Genomic DNA, 21,817 nt, shown 5'->3' on the forward strand with positions numbered 1-21,817 from the left:
CCCAATTGGTGTGACGCCAATTGGGAATGAAAATAGACACATAATGACACATTTTTCATTTAGAAACCATGCATAGAAAATGACATTTAGATAGTAAACAATTAGGTCAAACCTGGATATTGTGCAACTGCCATTGTATCAAAATGACCAAATAAACTGTATTTGTTCATTTAGCCATAACTTGGGCTAGACAGGTCCAAATGACCTGATTTTTGTGGCATTGGAAAGGTATGACATATCATTACAACTTTCATGAAGAACACCGACTCAAATTCTGCCCATAACCAAGTCATTTTGCCACCCAAAGTTAGTTGTCCAAAACTACTAGAACCTAAACAAGCCCAGAATTCTAGGTTAAAAACCAATCCGGCCAGCCTTAGAAAAATGACCATATCTTGGGCTATAAAACTCAAAATAGAGTGATTCAAAAAGATAATTAAAGATAAGACAATAAGGAACAACTTTGATGGGGAATACTTAGCTAAATTTTCACAGTAACAAGACCGATGGAACAGTGCAAAACAGGGCACAAAAACTGAAAATTTGAAATTGTCATTAGGAGACCTAAAAATTGAAGGGTAACCAAAATCAACAAATTAGGCACCAAAATGTGGTATGTGGGTGTAATTGGAATTCACATACCTATTAAGCATGAGAAAGTCAACATTTTGACTTAAATAGTATCATGAATAGTAACCCCGAAATGTAAATTTTTAATAACATGATTTTAAGCATATTAAGATTAGAATTAAGTAGACATGAATTTATTTATTGGATTTATTATAAGTTGTGATACTGAAACACTGCAAATTATGTGTTTCAGTTGAGAAGAATACAAAGAAAAGGAAAGGAAACATCGAGTCAAGGCTTAGAGACGACTTGCACGAGGTTTGTGCACAACATAAAAACTGTCTTTAAATTTCTTTTGCAAATTGTGTGAAATGGATTGTGACAATTAAATTGTGACTTATTTGTATTGAAAATTGTGATTGAAAGGAACAATATGCTTTTGACCTAAATTATTGAAAAAATAAATTGTATGTGTATGATTGGCAATTTTTAATGTTTAGAAAATTGTTTAAATAGTTTAAAACCACAGTGTCATGACCAAATGTCTGAATGCCTCACTAGCTTGAATAGTAGGAGGAATTAGTTTTGTATTCCCTCTCTGACTGAAGTGTTGAGGTGTGTGCCAGTAGATGAAGAAATTTGAATGGGTACCCATAGATTTGAGCTAGTTAGCCTTGGTATTCCTCATAAGCCTCTGGTTATTGAGATGAACAATATATTGATGACATGATATGACTGTGTGTTTTTATAAAAATTTGTTTTGTGACTTTTAAAGTGAAAAATTATTTGACTAAAATTTTAAATTGTGACTTATATCTGTTTACCATTTTCAGTACCATATTTGGAATAATTGTGATTTAAATTATGCATAAATTAGTATTTTTAGTATGTTGTACACCACTGAGTCATTCTACTCAGCGATGGCTTTTTATTGTTGTCGCATGTAGAGAGACTGGTAAAGTAGCCGAGTGAGCTGCTGAAGATTATAGTACTACCTTTGGATCTTTTGTCGGGTATTACATTATACCCTTATTGTACATATTTATTTTGATGTATGTGACTGTATGTATACTCTGTAAATTAGTCTTCAGAAGTTGTACAGAACTTGTATTAATATTATTTTGGATTTCCTAATGTAAATTTAGACCGATGAATGTAAATCAATATTTCTTTAATGGAATGTGAATGAAATTCTTTAGTATTAGTTTTGAAAATAATTGAGTTGAGAATTGACTTGAAATGAGGAGTTTGAGAAATATTGTGTTAATTTGAGTTGTGATGGTGGTTGATTTTGATGAAGTGAATTATAGGAAGTGCTTTTCTACAGGTCAAAAATTTTGGTTTTCTCAATTACAGCTGACACTCTGTCGAAATTTTTACAAAATTTGCACAAAAATAAAAATGGCGAAAAATTTTACCTAACTCTTAAACTTCAATTAAACGTTTTTAATACTTGCTAAAAATGCTCACCACCTTCAAAAAGTAAGAAAATTATTTTAAAATCACTTATAGTGTATTTAATGGGTTATCGGTAGGTAAAGTTCGGTTATTCATTAGGTGTACTACGGGATCATGTTATGCCTTACAGAGGGGTAAGGTGTGACATGTGTTGTAAAGTCATGAAAGGAGCAGGTGTCAAGGGCTTAGTAAAGATATCAGTTGTTTCTGCTGAAGTAGAAATAGGAAGCAACTTAATAAGACCTTGCTGAAGCTTTTCATGAACCAAATGACAATCCAATTCAATGTGTTTCATACGCTCATAAAAGATTGGATTCACAGCTATATGCAAAGCAGATTGATTATCACAATACACCAAGGCAGGTTGCTTAAAAGACATTTGAAAATCTGTAAGTAAATACGTTAGCCACTGGATTTCACAAGTCATTACTGCGAAAGCCCTATATTCAGCTTCTGAAGAGGAGTGCGAAACAGTTGTTTGCTTCTTAGATTTCTAAGAAACTAAAGAGTTTCCTAGAAAAACACTGAAACCCGTAATGGATCGCCTAGTATCAGGACACCCTGCCCAGTCAGAATCAACAAAGCATTTCAATTGGAGTTGAGAGTTAGCAAGGAAAAATAAACCAAGGCCTGGAGACTTTTTAACATATCGCAAAACATGATGGACAGCCTTTAAATGATTATCAGTTGGGGCAACAAGATATTGACTTAGTTGTTGGACAGCATAAGTAAGATCGGGTCATGGGGTGGTGAGATATAAGAGTCTACCAATCAATCGCCTGTAGGAAGCAACATCAGAAAGAATAGTACCACCAGTTTGGCTTAATTTCAAAGAACTGTCCATTAGTGTCGAAACAGGTTTGGAAGCAAGATATCCAGCATCTGAAAGAATTTCTAAAGCATACTTGCATTGATTAATCACCATGCCTTTAGAATTTCTGGCTATTTCTAAGCCAAGGAAAAACTTTAATGTGCCCAGATCTTTAATGCGAAAAGTCTGATCAAGAAAACTCTTTACAGAAGTAATTTCAGTCGTATCATTCCCTGCCAAAATTACATCATCTACGTAAACCAAGAGGGCTATAAAGGAAGAATTAGTGTGCTTTAGGAACAATGAATGATCAGACTCGGACTGAGCATAACCAATAGACAATAAGGCAGTAGATAGCTTAGAAAACCATTGCCGACCAGCCTGTTTTAAACCATATAAACTTTTCAATAATTTGCATACTTTATTAAGAATAGAAGACTGAAAACCAGGAGGCAAGTTCATATAGACTTCCTCAAGTAAATCACCATGCAAATAAGCATTATTCACATCTAATTGGTAGAGACACCAGTCCTGTGCAATAGAAATTGCCAATAACAATCTCACTGTTGTCATTTTAGCAACAGGTGAGAAGGTGTAAAAAAAATCAATACCCTCAGTCTGTGTCTATCCCTTCGCTGCCATATGGGCTTTATAATGCTCAATAGATCCATTAGCCTTTAGTTTGATCTTATACACCCACTTACAGCCAATGGGCTTCTTGCCAGTTGGGAGATCAACTAGTTCCCAAGTCTGGTTCTGCTCTAAAGCTTGAATCTCAGAAAGCGTGGCATCCTTCCAACAAGCATGTTTTATGGCTTGATTATATGTGCGAGGCTCCTCAATAACAGAAGAATTAAGAATAAAATGTTTATATGATGGAGACAAGTGATGATAGGATAAGACAGTAGACAGAGGATAAAGAGTTTTGGAGGAATAAGAAGTGGAGCAATTACAATGATATGCTTGTAAGTAGGATGGAGGTTTACGAACTCTAGTGGAGTGACGTGTAGGAAGAGATTTAGAAGTATGTTGGGAATTGGAATTATGAGAAACAGGAATGGAAGAATCAGTTATAGAAGGATTGAAATCAAAATAAGGAATTGTGACATTTTGAGGTAAAGAAATAGAAATAGGATTAGAAGAATTAGAGTAAGGAAACACGGACTCATAGAAGTAAACATTACGAGACAATAAGATTTCCCTAGTGTTTAGATCAAAAAGAATGTAACCTTTTGTCCCATGCTTATAGCCCAGAAATAAACATTTTTGTGCTCGTGAATCAAACTTCGATCTGTGAGCAACAAGCGTACTAGCAAAACACAAAGATCCAAACATTGGAAATATCAGGACCAGAGTTATGTAGTTTTTCATAAGGAGTTCTATTACCAAGTAAGGGAGTTGGTAATCTATTAACGAGATACACTGAATGAGATACATCATATGTCCAGAAAAACTTTGGAAGTTTAGCCTGGAATAAAAGGGCTCGTGCAACAGAAATGATGTGCTGATGTTTGCGTTCGGCAATAGCGTTTTGCTGTGGCGTCTCAACGCTTTGATGAAGAATACCTCTAGAAGTATAGAATTTTGGCATGGAAAACTCTAATCCATTGTCACTTCTGATTGTTTTAATTTTGGCAGAAAATTGGGTATCAATATGTATAACAAAAGATTGAACAAGCTGCTGAACTTCATATTTATTTTTGATGACAAAAATCCAAGTATATCATGAAAAATCATCTACAACTGTAAGAAAGTCCTTATGACCATGGATATCGATTACAGAATACGAACCTCAGATATCCATATGAATGAGGTCAAAAATAGTTTAAGAATAAGAATGACTAACTAGAAAGGACAGCTTCTTTTGTTTAGCAAAATGGCATATTTCACATACATGACCAGAAGAAAAAAAAAACATTAGAATATAAGTTTTGAATTGAAACTAATCTTGCTTTGGATGGATGACCAAAATGATAGTGCCAAAGATTGAAGTATGCCGAGACTGAAGTAGCTGAAAAAACGTTAACAGAGGATATGACATTAGGAGAAGGCTGTGCAGGATTTATTAGCGCATACAAGCCTCCATGAACTTTAGCTAAACCAATCTTCCTCGAGGTACACATATTCTGTCTGGAACATTGGTTATGACAAAAAATGAGTTCACAAGGTAAAGAAAAAGTAAGCTTGCTGACAGATATTAAATTGAATTTGAATTGAGGAATATAGAGAACATTATATAGAACTAAGGAGGAAGAAAAATGAACTGTACCAGAAAAATGTGAAACAAGATGATTGCCATGTGGAAGTTTAACAGAAATAGGCTTAATTTTCTTATAAGTGGTCAAATAAGAAATGGAAAAACAAATATGATCAGTAGCTCCTGTATCCAAAAGCCAAAGATTAGGAAGAACTGAACAAGAAAAGACAAAAGATTTATCTGGACCAGGATTAAAAGAATTAGAGGAACTGACTTGATTTGTGGAATAGATATCTTTGTTAAGAGGAGATTGCTGAATAAGAGCCATTAATTGCTGATATTGCTCCGAAGTAAAAACATGAGCTGTAAAATTATTGCTTTCACCAGTTTTAACAGGTTTCTCATCTAGATCTGCCTCAACATTATTTGCAATAAAATTATTCCTGAATTTGAATCCAAGAGGGAATCCATGCTTTCTATAGCATGTTTCCTCAGTGTGCCTTAGTTTGCCACAATATGTATACACTTAGTTATTATTCTAGGCACTAAATCTCTTTCTTCCATCACTGAAACCTCTCCCATAAGAAAAACTTTGATTACTGCCTTAAGTAGCAGATTTGCTAACTAAAATTTTCAAATCAAGAATTGTAGGGAATAACTATCTCTCCTGCTGTACTACCAATGAGAAAACCTTATTAATTGATGGTAATGGATCCATGAGCATAATCTGAGATTTTACATGATCATATTGTTTATTTAATCCCTTCAGAAACCTAATGACATAATCATTCTATCTATAGGCTTTCATAGTAACACGAGCATCATAACTACAAGGAGTTATGCAAGTACAAGAAGGAATAGGCCTGAAATTCTCTAATTCATCCCATAAAATCTTCAATCGTGTGAAATAATCAGTTACCAAAAGTTCACCTTGCTTAAAACCATAAATTTCCTCTTGCAAATATGAAATCTGAAAAATGTCTCCCTGAGAGAACCTATCTTTGAGATCCTTCCACACTTCAGCCGCTAAATCAATCCACAAAATACTCTGAGCTATTTATGTAGACAAAAAAATGTGTAATCCAAGAAAGAACCATAGTGTTACATCTCTCCCAAACCGCAAACATCTGATCTGTACTAATTGGCTTCCTGAGAGATCCATCGATGAATTTGACTTTATTCTTGGATTGAAGAGCCATAATCATAGCCCTCTACCATGAATGATAATTGGATCCAACAAGAACTGGAGATACAAGAACAAGTGCTGGATTCTCATTAGGATGAAGAAAATATGGATTTTAAGGATTCTTCAAATGATTTGGTGTTTGATTTGTAGCTGTCATGGTGAAAAATTATTTTATCGAGAAACAATCAGAAAATTGAGCAAGAAAAATGAATAACAAAGACGCAGCAAATAACGTGCTTTGATACCATAACAAAATAACAAACACTAAATAACAAACACTGAAAAATGGAAGGTGAAAATTTGCTTTTTCTTATTGATTGGCTCACTATTTATAAAATGTCTTTACATCAAAAATTAGTTACACTAACTGATTAGTGAATAATAAAACACGTATTAGCAACTACTCTAACAACTTTTAATTAAATATACAACTTTCTCGCTGCTCTGCTATTCATCCAGGATTAGTTACTTTGAATTTTTCAACTCTATTGGGTTCAGCTTGCTATAATATTGACTTCAGGATAGGATAGGATAGGATAGGATATATATATATATATATATATATATATATATATATATATATATATATATCATATTTTACCAGACTATGAAATGATTATTTTGGTATCCAATAATAGAAATTAAAATTCATATAAATTCTATAACTATTTGTAACTAAATTTACACAAAAAATTAATAAATAGATATTTTTTTGTTATTTCCAAAATTTATAAAAGAAAAAAAAAAGAAATATATTTGATCAAAATTTACTATTTTATTAGAATTCAAATTCAAAATTTTATATTTTAATATTATTAAATTAAAATTTATTAATAAAAAATTACTAATTTATGACTCTATCTAACAACCGAAACTTTTCCAAAAAAATTTCCATGTGATATCCATTTATCTTATTTTAATATGTTTTTGATAGAGTGTTATTGTTGCAAACGAAATGAAACTTAAGAAATAATTTATTAATATAACATATGCTTTTATTATTTAAAATATGTGTTTTTTTAGACATTTTATTATCTTTGTACTATCATATATCCTTATTATTTAAGTAACAAATATTTTAACATTTTATTAATGTGACATATAAAAATTATTTTTCCATCACATTGGCATTTCAATGTATCATGTTTAATAAAATTATTATAAAAAAAAATTATATAAGCACATTACATCAACAAAATTATAATAAAAATGTGATATAAGTATGCTATGTTAGAAAGGTTAATTCCGTAATTGAATTTAATATCAAAGTACTCTCTTTATTTATTTTTATCTATTGTTTTTGGGTTTTTTTTTATTAAATTTATCTATTGCATTTAGCATTGATTTTTTAATTTTACTTTTTATCTCTATTAAATGTAAAAAAAAAATATTTATGTAAAGAGTAATTAGGTAAGATAAAAATGGATGAATGTGTTAATAACAATGCAGTAACATAGAGTAGTGATGTATCGTAAAATAATTTCATTGTAAAATAATAAATATTATTTTTATATTATCAATACAAAATTAGTAATAAATAGACTCACCACTTTCATTAACGGTCACTTTTAACACTTGTCATATTATTAGGCTCACATTATTTATTTTTCAAATTCTTTTATGATGTGAATCAATAATATGAAGAAATTATATTATGAAGCTGTGATTCCATATAAGCAATTTGCATGGAATTGCAAACTAACGAGAGTTAATCATGTAAGTAATTTCAGTTATTAAATTTTAAAAAATGAATAACTGCTTGGTAACTAGTAATTATAATTTTGTAAGTTTCACTCATTTATACATTACTAATTCTTATTTATTTACCATTTTAGGTAAGATATTCTATATAAAATCACTATTATATTATATAATTATTTAATAACATGGGAAGTGTTAAGAGTGATCTTCAATGGAAATAGTGGCAAGCATTCTTCATGTTGTAATGTTAGAAAAATCATGCGTACAAACATTAATTAGAACATTAATAAGTATAATTAATGAGATTGATGCCTTAATTTCGTCGAAATTAAGAATCTTATGTTTGGAGGTATGCTTGGTTGGTAGGATAGGTGGTGAATAGCTGTAAGGAAAGACCATGTTCCCTTTGTGCTTAGGGCGGGTGTGGGTGGGTGTGCCCCTCTTTTCATTCATTGAAGTGGTTGTGACAATCTGTCGGCCTTCTTCTCACGCCCTTCTTATTCATCAAAATTATCCTCAACACACCTTGTCTAAAATTTCATATAGCTATTGCAATCACAGTCCAAAGGTTTAATTTAAAAAAAAAATATATTTTAAAAAACAATATTAAGTAGCTCAGTAGAGCCTCCTATTACTAGCGAGGAAAGAGGAAACAACTTTCTAAGAGGAATCTTCCTTTCTTATTATGATCTTACGTACGGATAAACACAAACTCATAATAAATTAATAATACTAACGTGGATTAACATGAAATTTAGCCGTAACAACCAGCTGTGTGATTGCTTCTAAATGAAGAAAACTCCATAATCCATTAGACCAATTCCTCCAAATAAAGCAAAATAGCATATCCTTTTGGGCATGTATACACATGTCAATTATATCCTTTTGGGCATGCTTTAATCCCTGAAAAATATTTGGAAATCAATAGTGTATCCTTTTGAACAAATTTCTAATTTTATTATTCTACTGTAAAATTCAGAATTTGCATTTGTCACCCCCCTTAAATGCGCAAAAGGGTAGAACTTCCTCAAGGCTGCTGCAACTATGCGTCCTATGAAAATTACAGAATATATGAACAGTTGCCACTTTCTTTGACCGCTTGTTTGCCAGGCCTGCTGGTGCTGCTGCTGGGTCCAATCATTGACAATTTTATAAAAGATTTCAACTTTGAAAAAGCATATATACGGAAAAGAAGAGAACAAAATAAAAGGATTTTTTTAAATACCCATAAAAGAAACGAACAAATAATGCATGAATTGTTTATTGGCATGAGGATGACGGTCCTGAACAGAGTCCACAACAGCCGCTACCAACAGTTTTTGCATTAGCAATACATATGCATACCAATTCAAGCGTTGAATAAATAGTATAATTGAAATTAGGCAATTTATACATGTTTGTTTACTTATACACCTGCCTGCAGCTGTTAAAATGGAGCCGTCTTTGTTTGGTGGACTCAATCTAAGGGCTAATATTGCAGCCTCTTGAAGGAATATCCTTCCCTTTGGTTTATCTCAATATTAAAAGAAAAATCGACTACTACTTCTTCTTACCAAGTATATCAGCTTGATTAGAACAACCAAAACAAGCAGCAAAAAAAAAAAAGTCAAAAACCAACTGTCTTATTGCATAGCTGACACATCCTATATTTCACAGATAAACAATTCAAGAACCCACACCCCTTTACATACACCTTCTCCTGCAACTCATTACCCAAAAAAAAAAAAAAAACCCATTTTTCTTGTTTCATTTCTGAAATTATTTGGCTTATTATTGATTCATGACGGTGTCTCCTCAAATTTTCCCGCCAAGAAAGCGCCGGCCACCAGCCGGGGCGTTTCTTGCTCCTAACTTGTCCGACCTTAAACTCGTCCAATCTCTCCTTATTCTATCCCAAGAAATCTCTTCTTTCAAGCCTATACCATTCCTTCTAAAACGCAATTCTCTTTCCATTATACGCAAAGCAAAGCTCCTCGCCATCCTATTCGATGAGCTTCTTCGAAACCCAATTCCTTTTCTGTCTCCAACTCTCCTCTGCTTTGAAGAAATGTACATTGTTTTACAAAGAGTCAAGACTCTGATTGAGGACTGCTCAAATGGAAGCAGGATGTGGCTTCTAATCCAAACCGAATCTATGGCTAGCAGTTTTTACGAGGTAACCCTTGAATTATCAACACTTTTGGATATTTTCCCAGCCGAAGAGATTGATTTGAGCCAAGATATTCAAGAACTCGTCATTTTGATCAGAAGACAATGCTCCCAAGCAAAAACATTCTTGGATCCGAATGATTATAATCTAAGGCATCAGGTGTTAACCATGCTTGATCTAATCAGGAAACAGATCGTGCCTGATCATTCCAAGCTCGCTGAGATATTTGATAAATTAGGCTTACGCAATTCTTCTACCTGCAAAGAGGAGATCGAGAGTCTCGAAGACGAAGTACAAAATCAGATAGACGAGAAATCCAAATCTGAGGTGGTTGCTCTGATAGGACTCGTACGCTACGCGAAATGTGTCCTCTATGGAGCATCAACGCCCACATGCGATCGCCGGCAGCGAAAGGTGGTGCCAGAGGCCAATATTCCATCGGCCTTCCGATGTCCGATTAGCCTGGATTTGATGCGGGACCCTGTCGTAGTGGCCACGGGCCAGACATACGATCGAGAGTCCATCAATCAATGGATTGAATCTGGACACGACACGTGTCCAATGACAGTACAGAGGCTGGCTCACACCAACCTGATCCCTAACCTTGCTTTGAAGAATCTAATTGGCATGTGGTGTCGGGAACAGAAAATTCCTTTCGAGACAGCGGGCAACAACAAAAACGTTAACGCCGTTATAAGAAACAAGGCAGCGATTGAGGCCACAAAGATGACGGTGTCTTTTTTGGTCAACAAGCTTTCTCTTTCACAGTCATTCGAAACAGCTAACGGCGTCGTATATGAACTTCGTGCGCTGGCAAAAACAAACTCGGATAGCAGAACCTGTATGGCCGAAGCTGGAGCCATACCTCTGCTCTTACGTTACCTAGGCTCGGACGTAGGTTCGGAGATGCCGAATCTACAAGTCAATGCCATAACAACAATTCTCAACCTCTCCATTCTGGAAGCAAACAAAACAAAGATAATGGAAACTGACGGAGCTTTAAACGGCGTTATTGAGGTGCTGTGGTCGGGTGCCACGTGGGAGGCAAAGGCAAATGCGGCAGCTACAATATTCAGCTTATCAGGTGTGCACTCATTTCGGAAGCGACTGGGGAGGAAAGCGCGTGTGATAAAGGGATTGATGGATTTAGCTAGGAGTGGGAACACTTGTTCGAAAAAGGACGCGTTGATGGCGATCTTAAATTTGGCGGGAGATAGAGAAACGGTTGGGAGGTTAGTGGAGGCAGGGGTGGTTGAGATGGTGAAGGAAGCTGTGAATGTGCTGCCGAAGGAGGCAATAACTATACTTGAAGTGGTGGTGAAGAAAGGTGGAATAGTAGCGATAGCTGCTGCATATAATGTAGTAAGGAAATTAGGGACGTTGTTAAGACAAGGATCGGAAGCGACTAGAGAGAGTGCAGCGGCAAGTCTTGTTACGATTTGTCGAACAGGGGGGTCAGAAATGGTGGCGGAACTAGCTTCAATATCTGGGATTGAGAGAATTATATGGGAATTGATGGGATCAGGTACAATGAGATCGAGAAGAAAAGCGGCTACTCTATTGAGGATTCTCCGAAGATGGGCGGCTGGGTTGGATGTTGAATTTGTGGATTTGCATACTACTACTGCTAATGTAACAATAAGTAGTTCATCAAGAGCTGCATTGGCAAGCTAACATTTGTTTGCAGATCTTTTTCAACTTGTAAAGATAATATTATGCATTGTTCAGAAATCAAAATGGGAACCTGCTCAAAAAAAAAAAAAAGAACCCATTAATTCTTTGTAACTTGTTGGCTTTTTACTGTTTGAATAATTTCATTCTCTGTAATTACTTGTTAATTTCAGTTTAAAGCAGGATTAAGTGCTTAATCAAATAACATAGTTTATTAGGGTCCTACACGACGAAATTGAAAGATGTATGTGGATAAGGTGGATGAATGACGGCGGATGGATAAGGAGAAGAAAAAGAAAACGATAGAAGATAAGGATTAAGGAAGTAGCCAATGATGGAAATTTTTCTAAAATAACGCAACAAAACCATGGCAAAATTAATTGAAGACCATGATTTTTCTTTTGATCAAAATGCTTTTGGAATATTTGATGAAATAATGCAACACTACTTTGGATAAATGTTTGACCTGGAAGGCGTTGTGTATTGAGTAAAATTTTATTGTATTACATTCGCATCCGTCACTTAATTATGTCTAATTGATTTGAAAATTGACATGCACGGTCTAAATAGTTAGAATAGTAATTTACTTTTTTACTGACAAAGTTTCTAAATTCGTCGTTTATTATGGATGAAAAGTAAAAGTCATTGACAACATCTAGATTGGGAGAAGCCTGAACATTTTATTTTTAGCATTCTTTAGGGTTAATGACTGATTGTTTGTTGCTGTAATAGCCCGTAATAGTTTATTTATGTTAATTATTTAATAAAATTATATATAACCGATAATATATATATATATATATATAATTTATTTTATTATTAGGATAAATATATAATCATTAATTTATTATATCATATTATTTATTTTATTATTGATATAAATAAATAAAAATTAAATAATAAAAAAACTGTAATTATAAATAACACATTAATTATAGAAAAAAATTTATAATTTGAATTTTTTACACTAAAAAATGTGATTTTTTTTATAATAAATAAATATTTTATATTTAATATCAGTAATAAAATAAAAAATGTTTTAATAATGTTAAAATTTGCGCAGAGTAACTTTACATTGTAAAATGTAGAAGAAGAAATGAAGCATGCCCCAATGATATTATTTTTGAACTAATTAGACTACATTATCTTTAAATTAAGATTAAGATTATTTTTATTAAAAAGTAAAATAAATAAAATAACTGTTTATCAACAATTTTATTTATAAAGTTAATACAAAATATAGTTCATAAGCATCTATTAATTATCAACCACTTCTTTTTAAGATTTACCAAATATATTAGTTTAGTTGTTAGAATAACTATCAGCAATCAGCTACATCTAATATTTACACTAAAGGCATGTTTGGTTTAGCTGTTATTGTTAGTTGATAGCTGACAATTAATGATAGCTAGTTTATGCTAAGTGTTCGGTAAAATTATATTTAACTATTACTTTTGATATGTAAAATAACTAATAACGGTATGTTTTATATAATTTATTTTATTATTGAAATAAATATAAAATTATAAATTTATTATTTATTTTATTATTAAAATAAATATAATTATTAAATTATTGTATCATATTATTTATTTTACTATTGAAAAAAGAAAGTAATTAAATTCTTTAAAAAATAATTAAATAATTTCAAAATGTAGTTATAAAAGAATAAAGTAATTGTTATTGTTGATAAAGAATGAAAATTTTTAATTTTAGGTTTTAGATGAAAAATGTATTTTTTTCATAATAAATAAGTTTTTTATATTTTATATTATTAATAAAATATAATTTAACAAAAATACAATACCTTAATTAAAATATTAAAATTATAAATAAAAAAATAAAAACAAATAATATTAATAATATTGACTTTAAAAGGATAATATAATTGAAATAAAAAATAAAATCAAATGAAGTATTTGCTATTAGAAAACAGTTCTAAAAATAAAGTAAGTATTTGCTATTAGAAAATAGTTCTAAAAATAAAGTTGATACAAATTGTATTCGATAGATATCATATTATTATTATCTCTATATTTTAAATATTATTAAATATTTTAATTTATATATTTAATATTTATCAGTTATTAGCTGCACTTGAACACTCCCTAAAACTTTAGGACAACCTAAAGACGAATGCTCATTTGAAGTCCCAGGCCTTACAGACAAAATGGGTCATCAATTACTATTATTAAAGAATTTATGGGCCATATCTCCCATCTCGTCTAAGTTCAGTTATGGGCCAAATTCTGACGTGCATTGAAATAAATAAAAAAACTTACTAAAATCCATTCGGTCTCCATTAACAATCTATCAGAAACTCCATTGTGAATGCTTCGACATTTTTGTTCCAGTCATATTTAAGAAGGTTGTGGACCAACTGCAAATAAAATAAAACTCATTTACCGTTAATTTGGGGATAGCTACAATAAATAATTAATTAATTGATGGCAGATAATAACTTAACATCCCCCTCAATGGCAGATGCTTTAGAAATTGACTTCAAATATATTTATGCTCATTTTTATATTTATATAAACATAAGAAAAAAGTTTAAATTTAAATTTAAATTTGACCCCCTAAACTTTATAGGCAACTCCGCCATTGGTCCTCTTACTATGACTATTAGCTTGTGTGTGCTAATCTAATTGTCGATAAAACTGTTAAATATCAAATTCAAATAAGGAAGAAAGTCTAATGAACTATATATGTGTATATAAATGAAAATTGGGAAACGAGCATGGGGGTATGAGAAATAGCTGTGGTAGCATTAAGTTAGTTCGTTGTAATTTGTTGGTATTGTATCATCAGAAATTGGAAGGCGAAAGAACAAGCACGCTGCATTTGCAACGGAAGCGTTACTGTGTTAGGTAATTTTGACAGATACTCATCAATGGCGATTTTAATGCTTACAGGAATTTTGCACTCCGACGTGCGGGTTTTGCTAATTACTCATGTTATTTCTGTCAGGCACAAAACTGTAGGCTTGTGGTCCAACTGTCTACTGTGGGTCAGACGTCCTTCTTTACTGTTGCAAATTGTAATTTTTTTTTTCTAAGATAAAAGTTCATTAAGGCCTTTTTAAAGGCAGAATTGAGTACAAGGGTTCAAGGTCCATGAAGATACAAAAGAAATCCCCAGCAAACCAACTCATATCCTAAGCCCAAGGTTACAGCCCAAAGCCGAAAACACCCAAACCCCAAAAAACCGTGTCTTAACTCAAAGGAGCATTGCCATCCTCTACTCGGCTTAACAAAGTAACAACAAACAGTAGAACCTTCAAGCCGCGGGCGGCTCAGCAGTTTAGGGGAAGACAAAATTGAAAAGCCTACAACAGATGAACCAGCAGGACAACCAATGTCACTACAGTCCATAAAGGGGTTAAGTGAAGGTGCTCCTTGGCCTCCCAATCATGCCTTCCGGGCTGGCATGCTGTCGGCGTCGACCCCGCGAGAAGCCACCCAAATCTACTCCCTCATGCCTATTCAATAGAGGAATCCACCAGAACTTAGTCATTGCCCAAAGCCATGGCTGAAGAGGTGCAGAAGCACAAACCCAAACTAGATCTGGAGAAGAACACAACTATGAAAGTTAACCTGCAATAACATCACACAACCACAAGAAACAAGAACACAGAGCATAATTAGAGCTCAACAAAACAATCATACAAAATTCCCTCAACGTTTAGATCTCGGCTGTCCACAAAACCAAACCAAAATTATCTACAACCCACCCAGGTGGGAGGAGGAAATCCACACCATGAGTAAAGAGAGGTTTGCCCTAAGGGGCAGAGGAAAGCTGCTGGAGGTGCAGCTAAAAACTGGGTCTAAAACCTGGATGTAAAAACGAGAGAAGTTTTTGTAATTGTAAAGTTTTTTTCCTTGATGATGTGTTATTCTGCAAATTATAATTAAAACAATTATTTTTGCACTTGATAATTAAATTCAGCAATCTAGCTACCATTTTCACCAAAAGTAACAAGTAGTTGATCAAAATAATATCGAAATTTAGACACCGCAAGCCGGTATAGTGCCACCACGATCTGGGCCGGGCCGGGATCATTTCGCGAAGAACAAAAAGAATTGGTTAAAAAAAGCAAAGAAGTTTTGCTTTCGGGAAAGTGTTGGTTACAGGTATGGTTGACAGTTGATAATGCAATGGGCCACAGGCCACTTTAAATTTTGGATGTTGGATTCACTATAATGCTCACTGCTTAGAGCTTACTCCCAGTGAGACTTGCACTCGCGGAAGTTCCTCTTCTATAGTTGTCTACCGTCTTTAGTCTACTTATTTTCTACTTTATGAACATAGGGGCTGCAGATATGCAATAAAGTCGATAAACGCTATAGCATTAAATGGATTTTTATCATCTTTCTACTGATTGGATATGCTTTTATTTGATGTGAAGAAGCATACGGATGCATTAAATTAATGTATTGGCTTCTGATTTTTTTTTTTGAAAAATTTATAATGTAAAGTATGAAAACAAATGTAAATTTAATTATCTGATTCACATTGAAAAATTGGTGCAAAATTGCAGTCCAAAGATGAATTTATCAGTGAATGAAAATCAATTGTGTAAATTTGGCTTATAGAAGAGGATGCATGTAAGCCACTTGGGCACGGAAGAGGCTGGAAGTAAACGGATGAGAGCCCGTCGAAAGAACAGAAAATAAATTGAAGAATCAGTTCTTGTTAACAAATAAACAAAAAATGCAATCATAATAAGAGAACAAGTTTCTGTTTGTTAGGTCAGAACCCAGAAAGGCTAATTGGAAATTACTCCGTGGCCCCACTTTTTTTTTTTTACCCTTTTTTGCAAACTTTTTCTTTCTTTTGTAGACCCCACCTGTCCCCACCCTGTTGCTAACCCTCCTCTGCTTTCTCCATTTATCTCTTCAACGGATGATGGGCTCCCTCACTCGCTCACTCACACACCCAAACAGACAAAATTTTTGTTTCTTAAAGAGAGGGTACACGCTACACAGCCGCACGCACACACACATAGAAAGAGAGAGAGTTGAAGAAGGGAAGAAATTGAGGTGGTTTCATGGGTAACTACAGGTTTAGGTTATCTGATATGATGCCCAATGCTTGGTTTTACAAGCTCAAGGAAATGGGCAGAACCAGAAACCACAACACTACTGCTACTACCACTCATTCCACGAAGAAAAAACAACCAACAGCAACATCAGTAGCTGCTGCAGCTTCCCAGGCACAGCAATCCAAAACAAAGCAACCCCACCATCACCACCACCAATACTCTTATCCAAGAAAGTCTTACTACTTCACCAGAGAGCTTATCCCAACTAACCCAAGATTCCACAATCCCACTAACCCAAAATCTACAGACTCCCATTTCCATGACCCACCAAAAAGATCCTCCAAACAAAGACTACTCAAGAGAAGAGCTTTCAGGTCCTCCTCTCCCAAGCTTTTCACCTCCTCTGTTTCTGCTGGTTGCAGCTGCCGCGCTAACATCTGGACTAAATCATCGGATTCTCCGCCAGATTACTCAGCTTCTAGTTCTGATAGCTCTACCGAGTTAGACATCTGCGACTCATTTCCACCAGAATTCAGGTCTGACCGCATTCTTGAAACCCAGTCGTTTGATAAGATGGTTGCATGGTCAAGCTCTTGTGGTTGTAATGTCGATTCTAATGCTGATGATATTATAATCGATGTGGAAAAGAAATCTCTTGGTACAAAATTTGATAAGCTGGATTTATCTGATCTTGATCTTCCACCAATCTTGACCAAACCTGCTAAATTAGACGATAAGGTTGAGGACATCAAAAGCAAGGAGACCAAAGAAACAACCAAGTACAGAAAGAGCTCAGCTAAATACGAGGAAACAAATGCTCATGGCTCCTTATCAGTGAAGGTGGTGAAAGAGAAGAGCGTCACCATGAAAGAGCAAAAGAGCAGTTCCATGAGGAGACATTCTGTGAATTCTCCAGGACTAAGGCTTCGAGTGAATTCTCCAAGAATCGCAAATAGGAGAATTCAGGCACACGCTCGAAAGAGCGTTTCATCAATATCGAATTCAAGCTATCGGAGGAGTCTTTCAGATAGTCTGGCCATCGTGAAATCTTCTTTTGATCCTCAGAGGGATTTCAGGGACTCAATGGTGGAGATGATTGTGGAAAACAATATAAGGGCATCAAAGGATTTGGAAGACCTTCTTGCCTGCTATCTTTCCTTAAATTCCGATGATTATCACGATCTCATTATCAAGGTTTTCAAGCAAATCTGGCTCGATTTGACAGAAACCCGGTTGAAGTAATTTCTTCTCTTGTACATCAACTTCTTATATATCCAAATTAATAACATTTCTTGTTGTATAATCTAACATAAACAGTTACGGCCTGTTGTCATTTGATTACAGGCTTCTTTCGTTTAGCAGAACCTTCCTTCTGTGGAATTTTGATTGGATTTACATAAACATGATTGCGAAACGCAAAATTTGGATTAAACTCAATTAAGGAAGTGATACAGAGCATTTCGTAGTTAAATTTAGCATATATAGATTAAAGATTTTTGAGGGATTTTCTAGCTTTTGGGTCTAATGAGGCAGTTTCTGAAATTAATATTCAAGGTCGTCTGCACACTGTAGGGACTCGGACTGCTCAAAAAGCATGGAACGTTGTTTCATTTTGCTGACTGTGCTAGGTTCAATGCTATTTGGTACGGCAATTTCTTATTCTTATTGTTATTTTTATTCCCTTTTTTCTAAGGTAAACAGCATTCTTCAACATCTGCCTTAGCCAGCAACCACGTCCACACCCACTTGAGTATTTTTTTTTTAATGAGCTATTGGTAACCCCACTTGAATCATTTATGTTCGAAAGGTTCTGAACCACCAATCCCTTCAACCAAACAGTGCCTTTATTTAATTATTTTATTAAATTTATCTATAACAAAAATACGCTGTAATAATTGATTATGGCAAAACATACATGGGACTCATTATAATTAGCTTAGAAAAATAGACCAATGTTTGTTATTAATAAAAGAAAAAAAGAGATCCTAGTCTTTCATTCATTTCCCTCTGTGTGATTGTTCTTGCTAATGGAAATTGAACTGTCAAAAGTAGCCCTTGGCTGTGTAGATGCTAGAATCAGCAGAGACCACGAAAATAGACAGAAAAAGGGCCAAGAAACAAAAACTGACTCAGAGTCTAAAAATTCCAGCTTTTCCTTGAAAAGAAGATACCCTTTAAGGACAAGATTCAGTTCTTGATGTTTCTTCTTCAATATCTAGAAGAAGCATACTCTGGGTAGCAAATTCAGTTCTCAGTACTCTCCATCTCTAACTTCGAGAGAGAAGAAAGTTGTTAATTCAAAAATCTTTAAACAATGGTGTTGCACAGCTGTTAATAAAGAAAGAAAAAAAGTAAAATTCAAAGTGAAACCAGAAAAGCTTTTGTTGAGCAAATGAACAACATTTATATAATAGCTTTCAAAATTTCTTAGCTTTGCCTAAAGTTGAAGGGAAAAATTTCCATTTTCTTCTCTCAAAAAGTTAAAGTTTGCATAGAAGATTTCAAAAGCTGATTAATTCACTTTCATAGCCTTAGCAAGTAGGACTTAGAAAGTAGACTGGAGACCCATATGGCTTGTAAATTGTAATAGAGGGTTTGGATTGCCATGGCAAGAAAATCTACGGTCAGAAATGACTGTTTTATAAAAATAAAATAGAGAAAATATAATATATTTGATTAGAAAGCATGGACGATTGCTGTTGTCTCTTTCTGGGACAAGGAGTTTCATGCTTGATTGACATTGCCAAACCATACTTGAAATCATAAATTTAAGCTCCCTAATTTTTCGGTTGCTATAGTACCACATTAATTTTTTTATATAAATAATTTTTATTGGGATTTAAATTTAAAATTTTTACTAATTTTCACATCACTTTTTTATTTTAAGTATGTTATTTTTCACATTGAAATTATTTAGGTAAAATTTACTTAGTAATCAACTCCATGTCACTGATCAAATCATTTATTAATTAGATTTAGACATAACTTTAATACTATTAAATTATAGTTTATTGATAAAATGAATTCTATTTATGAAAAATTCTTATTTAGACCAAGTTTATTATAGATCTAAAATACATATATGTGAGATTCATATATTTATTATGTATATTCTACCATACATTTTGTATCTTAGGTATATAATGAACCAGATCTAAATAAGAAAAATCATCTACATATATATACACAATGGAAACATAATGAACCAAGTAATAATTGAGGAGTTATACAGGGGAGGTAATCCTCTCATTTCTCACCGTAAGATAAATACTATTAAAATAAGTAGATAAGTAAACTTATACTTAAGATTTCTTTACTAAACTCGAGATTTTCTTACTCTCTATATCTTAAAGATAAAGGAAACCAAGCAAACCATCCTCTAATCGGCTCTATATATATTCTTTAATAAATGGTAAATCTTAGTTTTATAGATTTGAATTTCACTTAAACACAAAACGTCTTATTTTATTAAATAGAGGTCCAAGAAATCTTTCATCTAAATTATTAGTAAAATATTTAAATTAAATAAATTATTGTATTATGTAAATTTAAATGTAACTTAAGAAAGAGGTTAAACTAGCCTTTGCCACTAACCAAACAATGCTTATGTAAGAGTAGACTAACTGCCATAGCTGTTATGAAGAGGTCATCCACAGCCATAAGAAATGATTATCTCTTACATGATCACTAAGATACGGACTCACATAACATTGCATTAAGATGCTTAATTCAACTTCAATATAAATAAATATTTCTAGAGGGTCACATGGGATGTTCTTAACACTTAAGCTAGAATTAAATTACAAGATTAATTAAAAAAAAAACTACCTTACAAATGATTAAATTGTCTACTGTGTTTGGTGGTCTCAATTCGGTATTGGGTCAACAAAAAACGCTGTTTTGAGGAATACGAACAAGTAATACAAATGATGCATAATTAATAGACCATTGAAGATGCCAATAATTTGGCATATTACCCAATTTTAAATTCTACAACAACTACTATATATTCTACATGGACCTTACCTTACACTATACAAATAATAACAAACAAGAGATTTTTTTTTCTTTGATGAAGATTTTTTTTTTTTAGTTTCTCGTTATTAAGGTTTGATCACCAGAGAAAGAGATGAAAACATGTAATACAAAAATATTGTTATAAAATGAAAAATTTTAGTTTAAATTAATTAAATTTTTTAATTAATAAATTTAAATTAATGTGAAAGTTTAAGGATATAAATTGATAAAATTGAAAAAAAAAAATTACTAAGAATCGCTTAAATTTTTTTTTTTCTGATAATTTGGCAAATAATTACTAATTAATAGGTCTGTGAGGTTAACCTCAATATATATATATATATATATATATATATATATATATATATATATATATATATATATATATATATATATATTTTTTTTTTTTTTTTTTTTATTGAAGAATTTATATTTTGGTCCCAGTAGTTTTAAAATTAACATATTTAATCCTTTAGATTTACTATCAGCACTTTATTTTATGAATAAAAAAATTATAATTTTTTCACTATAAATTAATAGTAAATTCGAGGGTTGGTGATGAGAAAAGGAAGAGAGACAGGAAGTAAGATGTATATCAAAAATACCATTCTTTTAAAAGGGTTTCTATTCGAGTCCTCAATCAATAATAATAGTAATAATAAAAGAGGAGCATGCATGCATCTATCCATGCATGGATACAATACATGCATCTGTCTATGGACACAATGTACTTGTGCAGCTGATAGGAAATAGGGTTTTGAGTTGACGGCGAGACTAACTCCTGCCTTAAGCATCCGTATTGCCATGCAATGCAAGACAGGATCTACCTGTCCGCTAGGCCACGAGCTGAGATTGGGTACACATGCTACACACTAGACAGATGGTGAAATGGTCGTTGGGTGGCCACTGTTCGATTTGATTTCTTCATGTCATATCAAAAAATTCAAGTTTAGAATTATTATTATTATTATTAACTTTAGCTAAAAATCAGCAGTTAATTCAGTTCAAAAAAG

At 33.0% G+C, this 21,817-nt stretch overlaps 2 protein-coding genes across 2 annotated transcripts; both read left to right on the forward strand.

Annotated features, from left to right (window-relative positions):
- The first annotated feature begins 9,446 nt into the window (after positions 1 to 9,446).
- On the forward strand, positions 9,447 to 11,839 carry LOC110639477 (U-box domain-containing protein 16-like). The gene has a single exon (XM_021790459.2). It carries the CDS (start codon positions 9,704 to 9,706, stop codon positions 11,744 to 11,746), a length of 2,043 nt encoding a protein of 680 aa, XP_021646151.2. The 5' UTR covers positions 9,447 to 9,703; the 3' UTR covers positions 11,747 to 11,839.
- A 4,769-nt stretch (positions 11,840 to 16,608) lies between these two features.
- LOC110639449 (transcription repressor OFP4) lies at positions 16,609 to 18,787 on the forward strand. The gene is made up of 2 exons (XM_021790394.2): positions 16,609 to 18,025; positions 18,360 to 18,787. The coding sequence occupies exons 1-2, from the start codon at positions 16,794 to 16,796 to the stop codon at positions 18,508 to 18,510; spliced, it is 1,383 nt and encodes a 460-aa protein (XP_021646086.2). The 5' UTR covers positions 16,609 to 16,793; the 3' UTR covers positions 18,511 to 18,787.
- The last annotated feature ends 3,030 nt before the right edge of the window (positions 18,788 to 21,817 follow it).

This window comes from Hevea brasiliensis, chromosome 3 (assembly GCF_030052815.1).
Source record: "Hevea brasiliensis isolate MT/VB/25A 57/8 chromosome 3, ASM3005281v1, whole genome shotgun sequence".
Classification (NCBI taxonomy): Eukaryota; Viridiplantae; Streptophyta; class Magnoliopsida; order Malpighiales; family Euphorbiaceae; genus Hevea; species Hevea brasiliensis.